Raw genomic sequence first — 22,370 nt, forward strand, 5'->3', positions numbered from 1 at the left:
CTCCTCTCTTTACACTCTCCTCTCTCTACACTCTCCTCTCTTTACACTCTCCTCTCTCTACACTCTCCTCTCTCTCCTCTCTCTACACTCTCCTCTCTCTACACTCTCCTCTCTTTACACTCTCCTCTCTTTACACTCTCCTCTCTCTCCTCTCTCTACACTCTCCTCTCTTTACACTCTCCTCTCTCTCCTCTCTCCTCTCTCTACACTCTCCTCTCTTTACTCTCTCCTCTCTTTACACTCTCCTCTCTCTAGCCTCTCCTCTCTCTACACTCTCCTCTCTTTACACTCTCCTCTCTCTACACTCTCCTCTCTCTACACTCTCCTCTCTCTACACTCCCCTCTCTCTACACTCTCCTCTCTCTACACTCTCCTCTCTTTACTCTCTCCTCTCTTTACACTCTCCTCTCTCTACACTCTCCTCTCTCTACACTCTCCTCTCTTTACACTCTCCTCTCTCTACACTCTCCTCTCTCTACACTCCCCTCTCTCTAGCCTCTCTACACTCTCCTCTCTCTACACTCTCCTCTCTTTACACTCTCCTCTCTTTACACTCTCCTCTCTCTCCTCTCTCTTCTCTCTACACTCTCCTCTCTCTACACTCTCCTCTCTCTACACTCCCCTCTCTCTAGCCTCTCTACTCTCTCCTCTCTCTACACTCTCCTCTCTTTACACTCTCCTCTCTCTCCTCTCTCCTCTCTCTACACTCTCCTCTCTCTACACTCTCCTCTCTCTCCTCTCTCTACACTCTCCTCTCTCTACACTCTCCTCTCTCTACACTCCCCTCTCTCTACACTCTCCTCTCTTTACACTCTCCTCTCTCTACACTCTCCTCTCTTTACACTCTCCTCTCTCTACACTCTCCTCTCTTTACACTCTCCTCTCTCTAGCCTCTCCTCTCTCTAGCCTCTCTAGCCTCTCTCTCTAGCCTCTCCTCTCTCTAGCCTCTCTACATATAGCAAGCAAAGTGATCTTGCATCCTGAATGTGCCCTTTACATGCAGTCGATGCTCTCATGTGATAGCTTAAAAGCAACCTGTATGCTCTATAGCCGACGCAATCCCTTCTGATTGGGCCATTTTCATACACCCTTCAGTTACTTTTAGACTGATAAAAAATGTAGGCACTTTCAGGCTATCACAACACCACCACAGGAAGCTTTTGCCAGTATCCCTTTCCAGGGATGCCTTGGATTAGGAAGAAGCCTCTGTACAGCAAGTTGACTGGATAGTCTCTGTTGACTGGATAGTCTGTTGACTGGATAATCTGTTGACTGGATAGTCTGTTGACTAGATAGTCTCTGTTGACTGGATAGTCTGCAGTGTTTCCCCTAGGTTTGCTGCCTTGGGGGGGTGGCATGGACCTGCTTGTCAGATGTTTGGTGTCTACGTCCGTAATAATTCCTCTTTCTTGGGGGGGCGGGGGGTTTCGTTGGGAGGGCGGCCCGCCCCCCCAAGGCAATGGTAGGGGAAACACTGGTCTGTTGCTCCAAGCAGATCCAGGTGGGTGATTTGCCACTCCAATACTAAGGCACGTGTTAGAAGTGCCTTTTTCCACTCTTAATTAATGATCGGCCTATTTGAATGAGAGCGTTGGTTCCTAGGGGATTAGGTATGTGTTGCATTCAGCATTTGTCTCACAGACTGACTGTACAAGGGCCCCTCTTTGTGATGAAACTCATAAAAGGAGTAGAATGAGTTATATCATACTGACAGATATGTATATACATCAAGGATTTAAGACCAGTTGTTGAATAGGGAAACTGACGGAATATATCTATTAGTTCCAGGCTGTGTTTGTTTATTGTGGTTGGATATATTGTAGGTTTCCCATAAAGAGCATCATTGTGAGTGGTGCTGAGCATCAAGTGCAAACGTCAGTTGCCACAACGTTGCCATTGTTGGTCCACTGTGTCTCTATGTGTATAGATTGCAGAGATTTTGATATAGCCTGACTGTGTGGTCATGGAGTGGTAGTTATGTAAGAGGCTAGCAGGGGTGCCACATTAGCACGTGTTGCTGTAATAGTGCTAGATGGTGGGAGGGAGCTGTGTCTCTCTGAGTCTGTTGTGTCTCCAGGCCCTTCCTTCTGGAAGCCCTGGCTAGGCTACTGATCACCCAATGCCCAGGGCTCATCATCTGCCTCACTTCATTAGGGGAGAGGGGAAGGGAACAAAAGATTGCTCTTTGTCCATGGAAATCTCAGAGCAGACCGTGCGGAAGTGTAAAGGTTCCCTCCCTTCTCTCTTTTTTTCTCTCTCTCTCTCTCTCTCTCTCTCTCTCTCTCTCTCTCTCTCTCTCTCTGTCTCTCTCTCTCGTGCACCTTCTTGTGTGCATCTCTCTAGTCCTGGCCTATGACTCACGGGTGAATTGCTGCTGATGAATATTCATCACTGTGCTGAGCTACACTGCATACCTAAGAGGAGCCACTGAACATGGCTAAGCCTCTACATTCCACTCACCAGATCAAACTCCCAGACATAGAGGTTGTCTTCAGTCAGAAGCACGTACAGCAGCAGTTCACTGTTCACAGTTCACTGCACACCCATAGGTGTTTTCTGCTTATGTAATGACTTTCATCAACACCAACCCACCTACCCACAGCATCCCTTCAGCTCAGCCTGGAGGGGTTACAGGAACTATCTGCTTACTCATCAGCTGCTGACACACACACACACACACACACACACACACACACACACACACACACACACACACACACACACACACACTCACACATTATAGCAGGTAGAGCCAGACAACACACTGACACAAGCATTAACAAACTAGCGGAGGACAGGTCCAGTAGCAGCAGCCTTGTGTCTGTTGTGATGCAGCAAGGGAACTGTGTGCAACCCTCCATGTAGTGTTCAGGAACTGCAACCTCATGCCTCAAAATGCTTGTTTTATGTTTTCTCTTAGGAGTCGACTTTAGGGTGTGTGTGTGTGTGTGTGAGCACCAACTGTCAGTAGCCACAATAGTTCTTGTAGTCATGTAGTGGCTATTTATTTATACGCTCCTGCCGGAGAAGTGGTGTTTTTTCCCTCTCCTCTGTTTCCTGTCATTCACACGGCTCTGAGCAGCAACAGGGTTGGCTACGCTCCAGAATGGTCTCTACTACAGGCCTTTAGTTTGTACCTCGACACCAACATGCCACCCCCTGTCCTAGCTGTTTTTAAAGATCCACATTTAGTTAATTTAATGGGGGGTTTTGCTGTTATGAGATCCTGGTGCTGGACAATGGTATTGCTCAATGATTAAGGTGTTTGACGACTAGAGTCAAACGACCTTTCCACATAGAATTGGTCCTAGCTATATTTGGCGGTACTTTCCCAAATAGCTCCATGAATGAATGGTGAGCAGGCCTATCTTAAAAAAAAAAAAAAAAAGCCTGGCTGGCGAGAGCCTTTAATGTAGGGCTGGGCTATATGGCCTACAAATAAAATCTCACACCACACACCATTATATATATATATTATATACCATTATAATCTTTTTTTTTCCCTGCTGTCTTACATTTACATTTGAGCCTACATTTGATGTGATCTGACCAGGGTCTCTCTCACCGATTCTCCAGAGCAGACAGTGGAGCAGCCAAGTTCAGTCCAAGCTGCATTCCTCCGTCCCGTTACATAACGGAGGTGGAATTTCTGCTGAGGCTAGTGACGTTACTAGAGATCATGAGCACACGAGAATGAAAAAAGCTGGGAAAATTCCAGAGCGGAGAGGGGCACAGCGCAGACACAATGCTGTGGAATGATGGAGCTGATGCTGCTGCTGTTTGGGGTCATTGTGCTCTCTATATGGCCTGCTCATTGTGGGTGAACTCCTCACCTCAAAGTGTAAAGACCTCTGATTAGGATTGAGCTGTGGCAGCTCCATGTGTGTGACCAGGCTAGGTGGAGGAACATGCTGACTCTGCCATAGTTCAGCACAGACCCTCTGAGCCCCAGTGGGTTTCAGTTTGGGGTTATTTGGGTGGCCCAGAGTAATCATCTGCTTTCAGTGGTAATTCCAGTTAATTCCTTTATGAATAAAGTAGCATGTTTAGGGAATTATACTCATTCTAGACTCTATATTCAGCCCATTCTCTTAAACCCATTCATTTGGGTCATATGCTGCTCAGCTCATTGTAGGCTGAAATGCATGCATAGCAACATGCATGCATAGCAACATGCATGCATACATAGTCATGATTTATATTATTTGACTGAATGTAAAGGGGTAATACATACAGGTTTTTTGTACATTTCTTTAAGACACTGTTTCTAAAAATGAGTGTTCTGTTCACAAGCCAAAAAAGGGGCCATGAAATATAAAAGAAATGTCAAGAACTTACCCCCCTACCATGACCAAAAGCTTATTTTGTAAAAGTTTGTTGGCCTTAAATTAAGTACTGTGTTGTCTAATGAGATAAGAAATCGATTAACATGATATCATGAACCAGTCAACACAGGGTTAGGGTTAAGAAATTGTAAAGATGTAAATAATCCTGTATTGCTTTAAGGGAAAAACTACAATATTAACCTACCTTTCACTTGTCATTATCTTGTTTTGCACTGTCACTATTTGCACTTCTGGTTAGATGCTAAACTGCATTTCGTTGTCTGGTACTTTGCAATGACAATAACGTTGAATCTTATCTAATCTAATTAACTTCATGGGTTTGTTTCTGTTCACACCTTCTACCCCATCACTAAGATTGCCACTATGCTATTGTTGGCCATGGTGCTGCACAGGAAGTTCAGCTCTCTCTTAAAATGATCCCATACCCCTAACTTTTACCTCACTCGTATCCCTAGTCTAACGCTAAATAGCTAATTGACAAAAAGACAAAATAGCTTGATTTTCTCAAAAATGTCGACAAGCAGACAGCAGTCTGAGATTAGAGATTGATGTGCATTACACACGCTCTGTCTGCTGTACAGGTTTAGTTCTGCAGCTGTTGACACAGCATTCCACTTTCAGCTATTCCAAGCTTTATTTGGACATAAATATCGCCATGACCCCTGTCCTACTTCTCAAAAGAAGCCCTCAACAAGTGTGTCAAGGATCGAATGTCCTTGCCAAGTATACACATAGACAGAGTTAAGAGTAGAAAACAGAAGAAACTTTAGTTCAACCTCCTTGGTTGTATTGAGACATAGTTTTTGGATCAAGTGTATATTACCTGCTGTACTGTAGGACCTAGGCTATGCTGTGGCTATGCACCGGCTATGCACCCTAGGTTAGGCTGTTAGGCTATGAAGATCTGATGTCCTGACAACTGTCGGAGGGCATAACAGCTAATAGCTTAACAGCTCATCTTCATCAAGTCTGTAGAGTATTAGTCTGGAAATATCAGTTTTTGACAATTCCCAGTTCATTTGCAAAGGATAGCCCTCTGGTAGGATCTGAAAGTAGGCTACAATAGCATAGCATCAAAGTGACATCCCACGCAACAAAGGAAAAGAGGGTGGCTTCATCTGGATAGAAGGATAAGCCTCGCTATGCCTCCTCCCCTGTTTGGTTAACGGCTCATGACACTGCCTGATGACAATAGGTAGCAGCAGTAGTTTGAATCCGCAGTTGACTTGTAATTGCCTTTGTGGGTCTCCTAAAAATGAAATGCAGGTTAAATCCTGAATGTCAGCCTGCTAAAATAGACTATACACACACCACTTTGGGGAAAGTGGGAAGCTGAGGAGACAAACATTTACTTGTTTTAGATTTTAAATGGCCAAAAAAATCATCTTCTAATGGGCAAAGGACTCTCTGTCTGCAATAGGTTCAGACCATCTGTGATCCCTGATCGCACCACGAAAGACAAAACTCTTAATGGCATTAGTAGAGGTAGCCTTTTTAGCAAAAAACTACATCAAGTGAGCCATGCGTTGTTTTGAGTTTAGTTTATCGCTAACATGAGAAAATCTTAGTGACTAGTTCAGAAAGTGCTCTAGAACATGTCCAGAGACTATTCCCCTAGAGGGGTCATTAGATGGTGTTCCTGTTCTCTTCAGGGCAGCAGAGATGCAGGGGAGATAAGGGAATAGGTTCTGACGTGTTGCGTCACGAAAGGACCAGGCAGCATAGATTACATATGACAAGATCAAGGTTTTCATGTCAGTATGCCCCTTCCCCCCAGCCTATGAAGAGAGACCGAGCTCTGCCAAACTGTGTTTGCTAAGTAGAGAGCAGGATTAGATCAAATGAATGGATATCTCTCTCCTTAGCCCTCTCCTTGGTTTCATTCAGACTGGAATCAATAGTCTCTCAAGGCATTATTGAATTGACAATAGTGTAGGCTGCTCTATGACTTGGCGTTGACTGTCAGGTAAACCTTCACTGAGAGGCAGGAGGACAATGGATGATTCACAGGCCTGTGTCCATTAGCCTGTTGCTCGTCTGAGTCGTTCTACTGACTGACACTGCCAAATATGTTGACTCACTTCTGAATGGAGTGTCTGTGTCTGTCTGTCTGTCTGTGTCTGTGTCTGTGTGTGTGTGTGTGTGTGTGACCCCATGTGACAGAAAGACAGTAGTCCTAGCTGCTAAGCTGCTTTACTGGAGAGCTCCGGCTCACTCTCTGCTTGGTGGATGGTGCACTGCTCTGGTTGTGGGCCCTTCATTTGATCATTGGGCCAGTGTTTTGAGCTGGGCCAATGGCTGAGTCTGATCAGCTTATGGCATTGCTGTTGGCTGGGGGGGCTAACGGAGCGCTGGGAAAGGGAAAGGGAAAGCAGGTGTGTGTTCATGGTAGGGTTCAGTAGCCCGGATACAGACACAAGCAATGCTTCAGATCTCCAAGATCAGCTTCCTCACAAGACTACAAAGCCGTCTGGCTCAGTGCCATGGGTCAGTACACACACACACACACGCACACACACACACACACACACACACACACACACACACACACACACACACACACACACACACACACACACACACACACAAAGAATAGATTCACCCCACACAAGGGGTATGACCTAATTTCAGCTAATATAAGGAGGCAAATTGATACTGGCATACACTATACCTCATTGTCATTCTAACAGCTATAACATATACAGATAGAACATATACAGATAGAACACATTAGCATTTCCTCAGCCAGTGAGGTTTTCTCTACTCATTAGGCTACTGTCACTACACGGCTGGGCTGCTGCTCTCTAGCTGGTAGCCTTAAGGATGTTCTTTTCAGTGAACCATAGCTATGGGAGGATAGAGTAAAGCATTTCAAGTAAGACATCAATGCTGCGGTAGGCCTCATCTCTGTTGTGGTGAATACACTGTATGTGTGTTATTTTTTTGGGGGGGGTGTGTGACGGCATGGTTTGCATTTTCAGCAAGTCATCTGATAATCATGATCACGTCTAGGGCCAACAGCATTATGTAACTCAATACTTTGAGTGACTTGGAGTGACTAATGCCGTTGTTTCAGGTTTTCTTTTCGGTGTGTTATGTGTAATGCAGCGAAGTTGTTCAGTCTGTGTGTGGGCCTGCTGAAGGTCTTGGCCTCCACTTCCTCTTTGTCTGGGAGATGGCTTTAGACAAGCCTGCCTTCCTGTTGTTGGCCTTGACATCAACGTGAAAGGAAATGTTCATATCAGTCCACCCTCAGTTTGTTATCGCTTTTTTCATTCTTTATCTTCATCTGGAGCTTTCAGATGACTGATATTGACTGAACATTCAATTCTCATAGATGGAACTTAGACCAGTTTAGAGTTAATGTATAGTGTGGTAGTCTGTGTGGTTCTTCTGGGTTCTTACCTCTCCTTCCTGGAGGAGTGTTTGAGCTAAACCTACTAGACCAAGCAATTGTGTGTCTCAGTCTTGATGGTGACTAATCCCCTTGGTTCAGGTTGCAGCATGTATGTGTTAGAGAAGTAGGCCACGATAAGAAAGCCATCAGACAAAGCCTGTGCAAATACACACTCAAAAGCAAACAATCAGAATCAGAATTATTGTTATTGCCAAGTATATTTGTACATACAGGAAATTACCGGTAACTTGGTGAGGTTAGTGCATAGGACATAAAAAAACAACAATAATAATCATGCTCTTTCTTTCTCTCAGTCCCTCACTCACTCACTCACTACATTCAGTCCTCATCGTGTTCCCAACATCTAGTATTTATATCTAGGGATGCTCCGATTTATCGGCCACCGATTTAAATCGGCCGATTTCACTCCAAATGACTCGATCGGTGATCTGCAAAAATGGCCGATCGCAAAAGCCGATCTTTTAAGTTATTTTATTGTGGGGAAAACGTTATTTCTATGTTGCGATAACTTCTCAACAGGATTTTACAGGGTTCGTTCAAACTATCGTAATTCTTGAACTATATGTGCAATCGAAAAAAATCCAACAGTTTCTGAAAGCAGATACGTTGCACTCTCTAACCATTTAGGGTTATTACGGTAGTTCACCAAAACAAATTATGCATTGACCTCAAAGCGTCATAGGAGCTGGAGAGTGATTTCAAGAGAAGCGGTATTTTTTTGTCATACAGCCCCAAACACAAACACGTCCCAAAACAAAAGTATTTACAAAAGCCTTACCAAACAGTAGTCTATGGCAAACGAGAATGGTGAATCCAATCCATAAAGTATTTAGTGATCGTTAAACTGTTGTTTATTATATTGAGTGGGTACTTTACAACAAAAAAACAACGAGTCGGTGAGTGGTGTAGTTCTAGGCTGCGTTCGTAAATTCGCTCTGGAAATCTGACCAGCACTCATGGAATGCCTCTTGTCCAATCAAATTACTTGGTCCCTTTATGACGTTGAGCCCAGTGTGCGCTCCGGCGCTCTCAGAGCGAATTTACGAACGCAGCCCTAGACTGTCTCGCGTCCCCCTTTACCTCGCTTCTACCATGCTGCTACGCTGCTTCTATAACATCAGGATCAGACACAGGGCGAGACTTTAAAAATAAACATTTTTAATGGCTTCTGTGTGCTTTAGACTTGCATAGAATCGATTTTATTTTTATTTAAAAAGTCAGACCGGAAAATGTATTATTGTCGCCAGACCCACTGCGTGGGAATACGACGCGTGCAGATGAGAGACAACATCAAAACTTGCACTTATTGCTCGTGTGACATTGGTTAATGGACGAGCATTCTAATAAAAATAAATTTACAACGTTAAGCTGCGCCCAAAACCCTGATATGTTGCCATGTGAAATGATAAGACAAGAGGCCACGATATGATAAATGATAATCGCCGTAGGAGGCGATTCGACTGTAGGCATGTGAAGTTATAATTTCTTCAAACTTGCAGTGGTAGCAACGGTGTGTGTGTTTTAGTAAATATAGCGTGTGTGTGTAGCTGTACGTGTGTGTGTGTGTGTGTGTGGCCCTCTTGTGAGAGGTGTGTGTGTGTGTGTGTGCGCCATATCTCAGTATGTAGGCTATGCAGTGTAAGTAAGTGTGTGAGTTTATTCTGTTATTTATGCTATTATATCTAGTATTGTGTTGAGAAGCAATGGAAATGAATCAAGAATTGATAAAGTAGGCTAACTTACATTATCATTGTTCTATATGCAACAGAACAGATCACCCAGCATTGCTAATGAAAATAATCAATGAATGGGAGTCTAATACCAATACTTGCTCAATAGGTCTTAAAATCTATTAAAAGTGTTCTTATAGCCCCGCGGTGGTGTAGCGGTCTAAGCACTAGCCACTAGTGCAAGCTGCCCACCGGAGACTGGGATCGAATCCCAGCTCGCCAGATCCGGATATGACCGGGGCACACACAGGGAGCGGCATATTGAGCGGCCGCTCCCGAGGGCGGTATAGGAATAGTTCCGGACGAGGATCCGTCGCGCAACAGCGCCCCCGGGGTGCCGGAATAACGGTGCTGGGCTCGAGGAGCCAGTCAGCTAGTCTGCCTGGCGGCCTCCTCTGGGACTGCCGGCCACGGGGTCGTGCGGCGGATCCTACGCAATAGGCAGGGGATAATTGGATGCTAGGTTGGGTTCAATTGGCTACCAAATTGGGTGAAAAAGGGGATAAAATCTGAAAAAATAAAATAAAAATAAAAATATGTACTTAGAAAGGCACACACATTTGCTGTTGATTGTTGACAAGTTCTTTATTTTCTCACAATGATTGTGCATAAGGCCAAACAAACTTGATTAATTATTTAACGGATATCCCACTTCAGTTTAAATAAAATAAAAGATGATAAATTATTATTAATATGGTTAATGTATCGTTTTCTGATCGAGCTAGCCCAAAGCATGGGCTAAGTAGTAAGTATTCGTTATAGTTATTACTTTCGCCGTGTATGAGTTGGGCAGTAATAGGGTATACCGCAGTATTTGAAAATAGCAACGGTGTCTGTTTCAATACCGTCATGAAAAAACATTCTTCTGCGCAATGTGCGCATATATATAATTAACGCGAGTGTTTGTCCAGCACTGTCTGTGTGGTTGAAGACGCTATGAAAGTGATGACAGAACTTTTTGTCAACAATTTAATTTGTAAAATAAATAACCTATCAAAAAATACTAACTAACGGACTAACTAAAAAATACTAACTAGAAGCGTTCATAATCACGTGACACGTGAAGGATACGCGAATCACAGCACTCGTCTGCCGTAACACGTTCTGTGCGTTGTACTCGGGTGAGTGTTGGCAGTGTTTCCCATACATAGACCGCTGTAGTCGCGGGCCGGCATAGTCTAATTTGTCGTGAAAGTAGGCTATTTTAAAGTAGGCTATTCTTAGCAGAATTTTCAGTGCTGTTAGCGGAAAGTGTTTTAGCACAGGTTAGCGAAAACTTCTTATTGTTGTTTTATTTTATTCTTATGTTATTGGATCATAAATGACCATGACCAGCATTGACCAACACATGTTGTGCAAAATCAGACACTACAAACAGTGCTTTCTTTTCTGCAGCTGGGATTTGAGAGCCGCTTGTGAGGTTAAGTTGAGCGTGTGCGCAAAACAGCCAATGTGCAATTCATAGGTTGCAGTCACGTGACTGGCGCAGAGCCCTGCCCAGATCACCTCTCAAAAGAAGAAAAACAAAGATATGTGAACAAACTACACATTTTGGACACTTGCGATCCATATACAGCACCCACCGCAGTATTTCAATCACTAAAAACAGCGAAGTCGCTGCCAGAGCTCCAGTTCGGTGATGTTTACATACATCTTGGGGAGAATCCTTCCCCTCACACTGCTGCCAGGATGAAAGCGTACAAAAGTACAGACAGTTATCTGTTTTTTCGATCTGGATGAGTCAATAATGCTAATGTTAGCTAGCTAGCTAGCTAAAGGACGGACACAACCAACTCCAAGCTGGTAGCGTCCATATAAACAAACCATGTCAGAACGATTATTTAAGCAATAGCTCACGACAGGCCGTGGTATATGCTTATTATATCACAGCTAAGGGGCGTTGTTCGGCCCGACGCGAAGCGGAGGGACGGCAACCCCCTTAGCTGTGATATAATAAGCATATACCACTGGCCTGAAGTGAGCTATTGCTTTTATAAAACGGTTACCAACACTGTCAATATGAATTAGAAAAGCACACTCAAATTCAAATAGTTTTTATTCGTAATTAATCATCTTAAATAGTTCCCCTCAAATAAAATAGTTCCTCTTATTGCAGTTGGTCGCTAAGCAACAACACTAACATTCTTTTTCATTAACCTAGGCTACTAGCATTGTAGATTTCATAGGAATTTAGCATTTATTTACACAATTTCATTATTTGCATCTATTTATTTACATTAATTTGGATGTCTCCGTTGATTGTACACCCACTAAAAAAACTGTCAACGCGCGGCTGTAATGGACGCAGGCAGGGCACTCCGAAAACGTCTCGACACATTTTCAAACAGGCTTTATTTTGATAAACAGACCACATATTGGGAATCTACATGGTTACTTTGGGTAGGATTTTTATTTTTATTTATTTTTAAGTTGATAAAATGTCCTTGCGATTGAATTAAAAGTCTGTTATATTTGGAATGTTGACCGTGAAACAGGCGTATTCATTTCGAACTGTGATGAGGCTCTACTAATCGTAGCTGTGGTATACGCTCAATATACCACGGCTATGAACCAATCAGATTGCTTGATTTCACCCATCCGTTTTATAAGCAAAGATAATGACTAAAAATAGAATAACTAGTCAAAGTCAAAGTCAGCTTTATTGTCAATCCAATATATGTACAGACATAGAGGGCTGAAATTGCATTTCCCTCTCATCCTCGGTGCATAGCAAACAAAAACAATAAATAACAATATGATACGACAAGATAAAAAATAACTATATATACCAAAAATACTAGATTAAAGATTTGAAATGTGCGGTACAATGTACAGGGGTGGAATACAATATGAACAATGACAATAGTGCAATAGTGGTAATTGGCTCAGTATAATAGAGTAAAGTGGCTACGTAAATAATTAAAATAATCAGTGTTTACTTGAGCTTATCTTTGAAATGTTCGCTGCAGAGACGTGTGTACTTTGATGGTTTGCCCTCCACAGGGACTGAGGCACGTCTAATAGCACAAATTATTTTTCTGACGGAATTCTGTAGAAGCACAACCCAGGGTCATCTCCTCGTCGATTAGTGCACCCGATTGCACAGCAACTATCCAGCATTTTGTCAAACAACTAATTACTTGGTAAAAACCTGATAGAATAGCTGGCAGGCAGCGGAAGAAAGATTTGTTTTGCCCGTCAGGTGGGCGTTCCCATTATGCCGTGACGACACGTGCAAACTATGAATAGCAATGTGCAATCCACTGCACACCGCGGACCATATGTGACACGTTCTAATGCTTTGGTCTTCATATCGGCAACCAATCAAAATGTTCTGACTTTTCTTTTGAAACACAGAACTACGTTTCAACGTTGTTGAGAATCACAATACAAACTCGCTAGTCAAGCCAAAATAATGCAAGGAAATGGATTCGGTGAGTAATCCCCACTGCTACCTAGTTAACTATAACCAGGGGTGCACATAACTTTTTGGGGCCAGTGCTCAGAGGAGCACCTAGGGATGCTGCTTGGTGCTCCCCGAGCTCGCGAGTCACGACCCGTCCCACAGGATGGATAAAAAAGGGATACATGGATAACTTATATTAGCAAAACGACATTTATTCATAAATAAAGATGAACGAACAAATGATTGTGTGCAAAACAAAAGAAACAAATGCCAAATCAAATGACTGCTCTTTAAGCATGAAAGTCTGTCAGACTCCTTTAAACACAATGAAATCAACTGACATCTCTTTAAGCACTAACTGAATGTCTGTTCTTTAAACACAATGAAATCAACTGACATCTCTTTAAGCACTGCTCTGTTCTGTAAACACTGAAATCAACTTTTCAACAAAAAGTTACAGCCTAAGCATTTATTTATGCTACAAGCTTAATCATCATCATCACTGCTCTCTTGACTGCTGTAAGTTATCACTGTCCTCAATTTCAACCATGGTAGAGGATGTTGTAGGCTATCACTTTAAATAGCTCATTATTTTGATTGTGCAATCTAAGTCTAATATAATTCCCAACCATATTCCCTGGGTCAGGGGTCTAGGTGCGATAATGAAGCTGTAAAACAAACGTCTGAACGTTTGAAAGCTTCAGAGAAAAGAAACGTGAAGTTCCTTGGTGTTGTTTTTCCTTTTAGCGACGAGTCGTTCGGGACTGAATTGTCACGTGTCGGCGTGATAACCGTGCGATACGCGATACGCGGAATGAAAGTACAAGTTACGATACTTTCCGAATGTTTTCGTGAGGGGAGTCGCCGTGGTCGTTGTGATGGCGTTAGGGGCTTGCAGTGATGCAGCAGTCAGCAGTCAGCAGGTGGATTTTGAGGAAGTAAATTCCTCTCCCAGCGCTCCCAGCTGTTGGTGCGCAAGAGCGCGTTCATGCCGCTGATCTTCCGCGCAGCATGCATTTTGGCGACGCATGCGCACTGGCGCACCAGTTATGTGCACCCCTGACTATAACACTACTTTACATTGTTAGCAGGCTCACAAAACAAGCTTTGTTAGACTAGTGATGTGTCATTGATTTTCAGATCCCGATATGTGGACCAAAGCATTATAACGTGACACATAAGCAAGTTGCGACGTCATGTTTCACATTCGTGTACATGTTTGGGGTTATCACTTCACTCAACTGTTTGCGTGTCGATAAAACGTAGCGTGGTTCTAGTACACTGACGTGACATGCAAAAGCAGATCCGAAACAAGCCTCTCTGGAGAAGGCGCTTGTTTGCCAATAATCTAATTCTCCGCGTGCCCAAAAAATAACCAAGAGATCTCGTTGTGGGTTGAAGCAGGAAAAGCCATAAAAGATTGATCTCTGGATTTATTAATCGATAATCGCTCATTCAAATTAAGATCGATTTTGAATCGGGAAATCAAGTTTTTTAACCCAGCCCTACCGTATACCACAGTAAAATTTGGGGACAGTTTAACAGTGTCAAAAAATGTATACCACCCAACCCTAGTAAGCAAGTAAGCCTTGAGAACCAATGGTTCTTGAGCCTAATGGCCCTTAGGTGGCAGGATTCTATCTCCTGTTTCCGTAGCGTGAGGCGGCTTGATGTACAAGTACACCCCCTGGACATGACGCCGGTATGTCGCAGGGTCTTACCCCCAATCCAACCCTTAATGCTGAGTGCCAAGCAGGGAGGCATCAGGTACCATTTTTTTAATAGTCTTTGGTATGACTCGGCCGGGGATCAAACTCACAACCTCCCAATCTCAGGGCGGACACTCCAACCACAAGGCCACTGAACTGGTCACTAGTATGAGCCACAAAAGTTAGGAAAGCCGACAGTAGAGCAAGGGAGAGAATTCAAAATTAGGAATTTCAGAGTTTGTTTAGATTTGTATATAAGGCAACTACAGATTTCATATCTTGTAGCTCAACTAATACTTAAAGTGTTAGTGCTGTTCAGTGCAAGACAGACACACCATAGAGCAGGAGTTTTCAAAGTCCAAGACAGTGAGCCTCCCCTAAGAGAATTGTGACATACACACGCCCCCTTCCCCCCAAAAAAGTAAAATAGACAGCAAGACTGAATCCATTGAAAATAATTATATTTGTGTTTATTTGTCAAACTTGTGCTAGCTATCAAAAACATTGTACTGAACTAAAAAAGACAACCATCATGAAGTTCATCGTTTCTAATCAAATGTTTCAGAAGGCGTCAATTATACGCGAGCCACGGTACTGTCTGTGCGATAGGGTCTAGTTTAGCCGCTGCTGTCTCTCCCATCATTATGGCACACATTTCCTTGGCAGCTGGCAGCACTAAGGTTTCCCCAATAGTGTGCAGCTTACCTGCTTTGGCAATGCGTAATGCCACCCGATATGATGCCTCCGTAGCCTTGACATTAGTTTGACTGAATTGTTGAATGACCCGCTTTTCTCCTAGTAACGCTCCGAGTTTCCTTTGGAAAAACTCTGGTGGTTTGGATGCTAGCTCGTTGTGCTTAGTTTCTAGATGGCGGCAAAGTTTTGCGGGTCTCATGCTGTCATTAGCCAGCACCTCTTTGCAAATGAGACATTGCGGTGGTGGGATGTCGTTTGAACCTATACTCAGGTAAATCCTACCGTATTTTCCGGAGTATAAGTCGCATCAGTCAAACAATGTGTCATGAAGAGGAAAACAACACCTATAAGTCGCATTTATTTTGAAATTTATTTCACAAAATCCAAGACCAAGAACAGACATTTAGGCAAGTTATTCAACTACACAATGGCACACAGAACAACAGGCTGAATAGGTGTCCGGTATGTTAACGTAACACATTAACAGTTATTCAGCTACACAATAGCATAAAGAACATACCTGGGAGGCTGAATAGGCTAAATTAACATAACAAGCCAGCGAGTCCAACAAGCAAGTTACCGGTAAGCAAGTTCACCAAGCTCCAGTTCATTTCTTCAGTGGTACCGGAGAGGCATATATTTGTCACAAGCCCAGAGCGCCCTCTCGTGGCTGTAGACGGTAATGTTTACTCCTTGGTTCATGTCAGTCAGTATGAAATAATATATATTTTGATATATAAGTCGCACCTGACTATAAGTCGCAGGACCAGCCAAACCATGAAAAAAAGTGTGACTCATAGTCCAGAAAATACGGTAAATTGATAAACGCTTCATCGTATTTCCTACGTTTTGGTTTCCTGCCAGAAGGCTCAGGCTGTGGCACTGCTGGTAGGGGTGTAACGGATCACGGAAATTCCGTGATCCGTTCGGATCGCCCTCCACGGTTCGGAACGCGTGTGTACCGCGGATCAATTGCATTTTTTTTATTTTTTAATTTATTTATTTTTTAATACCTTTATTTTACCAGGAAGTCACATTGAGATTAAAACCTCTTTTACAAGAGAGACCTGGCCAAGACAGGGTCAAAATAGTAGCTTAAAAAACAGTTCAGATAACAAGACAGGACATAAGACAGTGGCAACAATACAATAGACAAACAATGGTAGGGGTACAGCAGGTACAGCAGGTACAGCGAGCGGTGACCACATCCTTTAATCTACGCTTGAAGATACTTATGGAAATAAGGGCCTCTAATTTAAAAGTAGTCTGTAGGTCATTCCAAGACCAAGGGCCATAATAAGACAAGCTTGCCCTTCCAACATTGTTCATGATAAGTGGCACCTTGTATTGTAGCCATCTACGAGACCTGAGACCCGAGCCACTCGGTATAGGGATGAACTTCAGGCCCAGATAATTCGGTAAGAAGCCAGAGATGATTTTAAACACAAGAGTGTACCAGTGTTGGAGCCTTCTGACAGAAAGAGATGGCCATCCAACCAGACTATACAGTGTACAGTGATGGGTCCTGAAGGCACTATTGGTGATGTATCTTAGAACCGAATGATACAGGGGGTCTAGCTTGGATAAAGTGGACAGAGAAGCAAACCTATATACTGGATCACTGTTAACAAGTAATAATATTACTTAATATCTTACTTAATATCTCTTGTAAATCACAATGTAGAGTTGCCATGAAAAGATAGACGCGACAGTTGCGGGCTTTGTTTTACTCTAAAGCGCAATGATAGGTTGATAATGCGAAAGAAAAAGAATCCGTTGTTTGCTCACTACACGTGAAGCTGGGAATCCACAACAACAAGGCTGCGTTCGTAAATCCGCTCTGGAATCTGATCAGCGTTCAAGGAACGCCTCTTGTCCAATCAAATTACTTGGTCCCTTTATGACGTCGGACCCAGTGTGCGCTCCGGCGCTCTCAAAGCGAATTTACGAACGCGGCCCAAGTGTATCATGTTACGTTGTTCGGCGGAGAAGAACTCGAAATGCCTCCCTCGTCATTTAAATCCCATGTATGGGAGCACTTTGGCTTCTCTGTCAACTATGACGGGAGGCACGAAAAAGGTAGCTCGACAACTTCTGATAATGTAGGCATTTTTTTCATACCATGTTCAAAATAAGGGTTCACTTTATTATTTAGTTAAAAGTGGCATAAAACATGTTTATTCATCTGCTTTAAAGAGCCCAGTGATTCACTGCTGCAACCAGGCGCCTCCTCCCTCTCTCCTATCATTTAAATTGAGTGTATTTCAGTATAATTATGTAATGTTTGAGTGTAGAATATGTTATATATATATTATATATATATGTATATATATATATGTATGTATATATATATATATATATATATATTACCAGTTTTGACATCTTGAATGTTGTTGGTTTTTGTCACATAGTAAAAGTGGTGTTTTTACAGAATTCAAGGAAAAAGCAGTTTTTATAAAAACAAAAATGTTTTGTGTTGATCCGAAAAATGATCCGATCCGTGACTCAAAAACCGTGACACGATCCGATCCGTGAGTTAGGTGATCCGTTACACCCCTAACTGCTGGTGTCAGAAACCTCTTAATCTTTACATTTTTACTCTCTCACGCTCTTTCACACTCTCTCTCACATCCGTTGCTAGCCAGACATCCGTTGCTAACAGACGTTTTGGCGCGGGACTAACTATAAAGAATGGCGCAAAAGGGCGCACATTTATTTAATTTATAGAATGCAATACAGCCTGCAATGTCCTCAAATGTAGCATACATCTCTCCCATTATTTCTTGACATTTTCTTTGTCTTAAAAAAAAAACACATTTCATAAAAAAAAATTTTTTAAACCAAATGTTATTTTACACAGGCTCCACGCCTCCCTTGAAGCTCTCTGGCGCCCCCTGGGGAGGCGCGCCTCACACTCTAAAAACCCCTGTGAGCCATAGAGCAGTGGTCTTCAACCGGGGGTCCGCAGAGGTACTGCAGGGGGTCCGCCAATTTCTGTCATAATAATTGACAACTTTCACCAAAATAATCAGTGAGAATTAAAAAATATAACAAAAATGATATTGAGTAAGGTACAAGCATTAATAGGCAATAATAAGCTACTTTTGACAAAAACAATTGACAAAATAAATGATGCCCATGATTCTAGAGTCTAACATAACGTCAGCTGGAGAAAAAAAACACACCTGTCTAGCAAGCTAGGTGTTGGCTAAAACGCTGCAGTTCGGTCTTCATTGCGAAATTAACGTTAATTAATAACTAGCATAACGTTTCTAATTTAGTTACTAGTTTGATAATAACAAACCCGCCTCTTTGCTTCTCTATGCGCCGCTATTCATAGCTTTCATGTGACGTCACAGCATAGTGGAAACGCCCACCTGACGGGCAAAAGGCACTTTTTGCGGGCAAAACCCACGGGCAAAACCCACTTTTTGCGGGTTAATAACTTTGATTTCCCGTGGGTTAGGAAAATAATTCCAACGTGTCCGGATAGAGCAGAAGACAGGGAATCCAACACTATTTGAATGGAGTCGATCCTCCACTCCTATCACCGTGGACACAGCAAGGAGCGAATTCCCGGATATAAATATTCCCTCGCCTCGCTGACAGCGGAGTTGGGAGTTTCGTCCAGCAGCCGGTGAACGCCCGGTTGATCGAGTTTCATATTAAAAGTATATCTTCTCGGGGTGTCAGCGCGGTGGTTAAGGGCTCAAAATGACCGTATACTGATGGTGAATTTAGCAATAATAGTCTTATGTTTGTACCACCTCCATAACCGGTGTTATTCACGGGAAAAGCCGGTCAAGGAGGCACCCTTTGCAGGTCAATAACTTTGATTCTCCGGGGGTTAGGAAAATAATTCCAACGTGTCCGGATAGAGTAGAAGACAGGGAATCCAACACTATTTGAATGGAGTCGATCCTCCACTCCTATCACGGTGGACACAGCAAGGAGCGAATTCCCGGATATAAATATTCCCTCGCCTCGCTGACAGCGGGAGTTGGGAGTTTCGTCCAGCAGCCGGTGAACGCTCGGTTGATCGAGTTTCATATTAAAAGTATATCTTCTCGGGGTGTCAGCGCGGTGGTTAAGGGCTCAAAATGACCGTATACTGATGGTGAATTTAGCAATAATAGTCTTATGTTTGTACCACCTCCATAACCGGTGTTATTCACGGGAAAAGCCGGTCAAGGAGGCACCCTTTGCAGGTCAATAACTTTGATTCTCCGGGGGTCAGGAAAATAATTTCAACGTGTCCGGATAGAGTAGAAGACAGGGAATCCAACACTATTTGAATGGTGTCAATCCTCCACTCCTATCACCGTCGTGTATCTTGATAGTTCTTCATGAGTGAGGTGGTCTAAATAGTAGGCAGCCATGTTGAGCGATGTTGCCCGTCAGGTTGGTGGTTGCTAGGGAAGAAACCACGTGACTGAAAGCTATGAATAGGAGAGCTACACAAAGCGCTCCTTTACCATGCCAAGGTCAGATGGCTTTCCCGTGGATCAGTATTGGCGCACGTCTTTGAATTACGCACAGCTATCCTCGAGATTCTGGTTGGCCAAAACCGCGCAGAGCTGGCTGCGCATTTCAATGCGCCCTCGCCTGATGTGAAATGCACAATTGTTGATCACTTGGAGGCACTCGAAAGTCAATTTGAGAAGTACTTTTCTGAGACTGAGTCTTGGAGAAAGCACAAGACATGGATACGGTTATCATTCAAACACAATGCATCCGACGGCTCAAACATGACAGCCGCTGAGGAAGATCAGCTGATCGACCTAACCACAGACAGTACACACAAGAATGTGTACGAGTCACAGCCTCTCACCCAGTTCTGGATCCATTGCCCATCCTGGGTCCCTGTTCTGTTTGTCTCTCATCCAAGGGGTCCTTGGGTTGAAAAAGGTTGAAGACCCCTGCCATAGAGCATTTAAACTTAGGGTCTCTGTTACTTCCTGAAATGACACAAAACACCCGAAACAGACCAGAATGACTATTTTTTTCCTCTGAGATAACATGGGAAACTACTGTTTAGTCACTATCCCCTCTCTCTATCAAGTAGCTAAACCTGTCTAGAATATGCAGTACATCCTGAAAGCTATAATGCATAGGCCTTTTCTATATGTAGCCTACATTACTTGCACTTCTGTCTTTCTTAAAATACAACATTGCCCCTTTAAGACCTCAGCCAGCCAGATTTTAGAATACAGAGATTCCAGACATTTCTATGCAAGTTAATTAATCAAAGGCTACAATTGAATAGGCCTATACTTAATAGGTTTCAGGTCAAACATGGCTAATGTTTAAATAACAACATTTTCATTAAAGCCACAGTCGGTAATGTTCCCAGTAATTTCAAACAATGTACATCTCTGGATTTTAATAATATCACTTAAAAATAGAACAATTAGGTAATTACAACACGCACCTTTCCATAACCAAAACACCAATGACTTATGCTAAGATCTCACCTAGGGCCCACAAATTCATTAATGTTAAGGGTTGGTGAGTCACCACTAACCCTTGACCTCAACCTGATTGATTAGCGTTGTCAACAAAACCCTGATTTAGTCTCCCTATACAAACAACTGAAATCGTGGTGACGATTCGCTTGATAGATTGTCTGATGTTATTTTTGGGCTTTGTGTGTTGAACTCTGGCACATAAACCAGGAATACTCACCAGATACAGAGCTGGCTAGCACTATGCAACCGCGGATTTTCGTTGAATCCGACCGGAGCAGCAGGTAGCAGGTCACGTGTCTGTCAAATTGACAGTGTCAATATTATGGTGGACTGTTCCATCCAGACCGGGAGAGAGGGGGCCGCGGCCCCCATGTTTAATCAAATTATTTAAAATGTTTGGTTAGGGGAACCATCAGAGAAATATCATCAACGTTCGACACCAATATATAGTTTTTTTTTCTTTCCCCCATCACCCACTCTAGGGGGGCAACTGGTAAGGCAAACCATTTTCATGTGGGGGCAGCTGCCCCCCCCCCCCCGTGCCACAGTGTAGAACCGCCCATGATGCGGCAACCGCGGCATGAAATCATTCAGTTCTGCAGTGGCTGAAAGAGTGAAGAGCTGAACAAAATGTGGGTTGTTGATGAAATGTTGCTATTGTTATCCCTGAAATGGTCCTCCAACTCAGATATTGAAGTGTCCTTTAATGGATACACTGTCATAAGAGCTTACAGATTGAGAAGTGGAAAACTGTAAGTGTCTCCACATACTGACTGCTCCGTGTCTCTGCCCATACAGGTATATCCACCTCCACCCTCCTGCACTCCAAGTCTCTCCGCGGCCACAGGGACTGCTTTGAGAAGTACCATCTCATCGCCAACCAGAAGCTCTCCCGCTCCAAAGTTTCCCGCAGTGCCTATGAGGGCATGAAACTGGCCCTGGGCCAGAAGCTGAGCCGCATCGTACAGTACGCTCAGAACAAAGACTCTGTCTCCTCAGAGGGCCCGGGGGGGCGTCGGGGAGCCAAGCTGCTGTGCTACAGCCAGCAGGGGGACCGTAAGCTGCTGCCCCAGTTGGACGCCCAGGTGCCCCGCTACGCACCACGCTGGGCCCAGGGCACAGCCGCAGGGATGCCAGACTACGCCACGGGCATGTTGGAGTGCCACACCGCTGAGGAGCTGGGCCTGGGACTGTGGGGGGGCTCGGGGAGGAGGGGCCTGCACCACCACACCAAGTCTCCTGGGGGAGACCAGACGCAGCACAGACACCAGGTTCACAGCAGAGAGGAGTGTGAGTTCACACTCACTTTACTTTTAACACCACTGGGATAGCTACTTTACCCAGGAACCTCAGTGAGCACGAGTGACGCCTCAGGGTGTCTGCATATGTTCACTTCATAAAAGCTTCAAGGCTTGGGTTGAGAGGGTCTCTGTGCCACTGTGTAGAGTGACGTTGTGGAGGGACATTGAAGGGGGAGGGAGGGTATTAGAAAAGGAGAGATGTGGAGACAGATGGGATGCGTTGCACCCCTTTCTCTCCTCCTCCTATCTCATCTATCTCGTCTCTGATCTTTGTTATCCAGAGATTGCCGTCCACC

The 22,370-nt window shown here is 43.7% G+C and overlaps 1 protein-coding gene across 1 annotated transcript in view; it reads left to right on the forward strand.

Moving 5' to 3' along the window:
* cUnh21orf91 (chromosome Un C21orf91 homolog) overlaps positions 1-22,370 on the forward strand; it is a 37,651-nt gene that overhangs the window by 14,397 nt on the left and 884 nt on the right. The window contains exon 3 of the mRNA XM_080550132.1: positions 21,572-22,063. Within this exon, the coding sequence (XP_080406258.1) occupies positions 21,572-22,063 (492 nt within the window). The remainder of the gene's footprint in view (positions 1-21,571; positions 22,064-22,370) is intronic.

The sequence above is a fragment of the Nansenia antarctica genome (genome assembly GCF_963989245.1).
Source record: "Nansenia antarctica genome assembly, chromosome: 20".
Lineage (NCBI taxonomy): Eukaryota > Metazoa > Chordata > Actinopteri > Argentiniformes > Microstomatidae > Nansenia > Nansenia antarctica.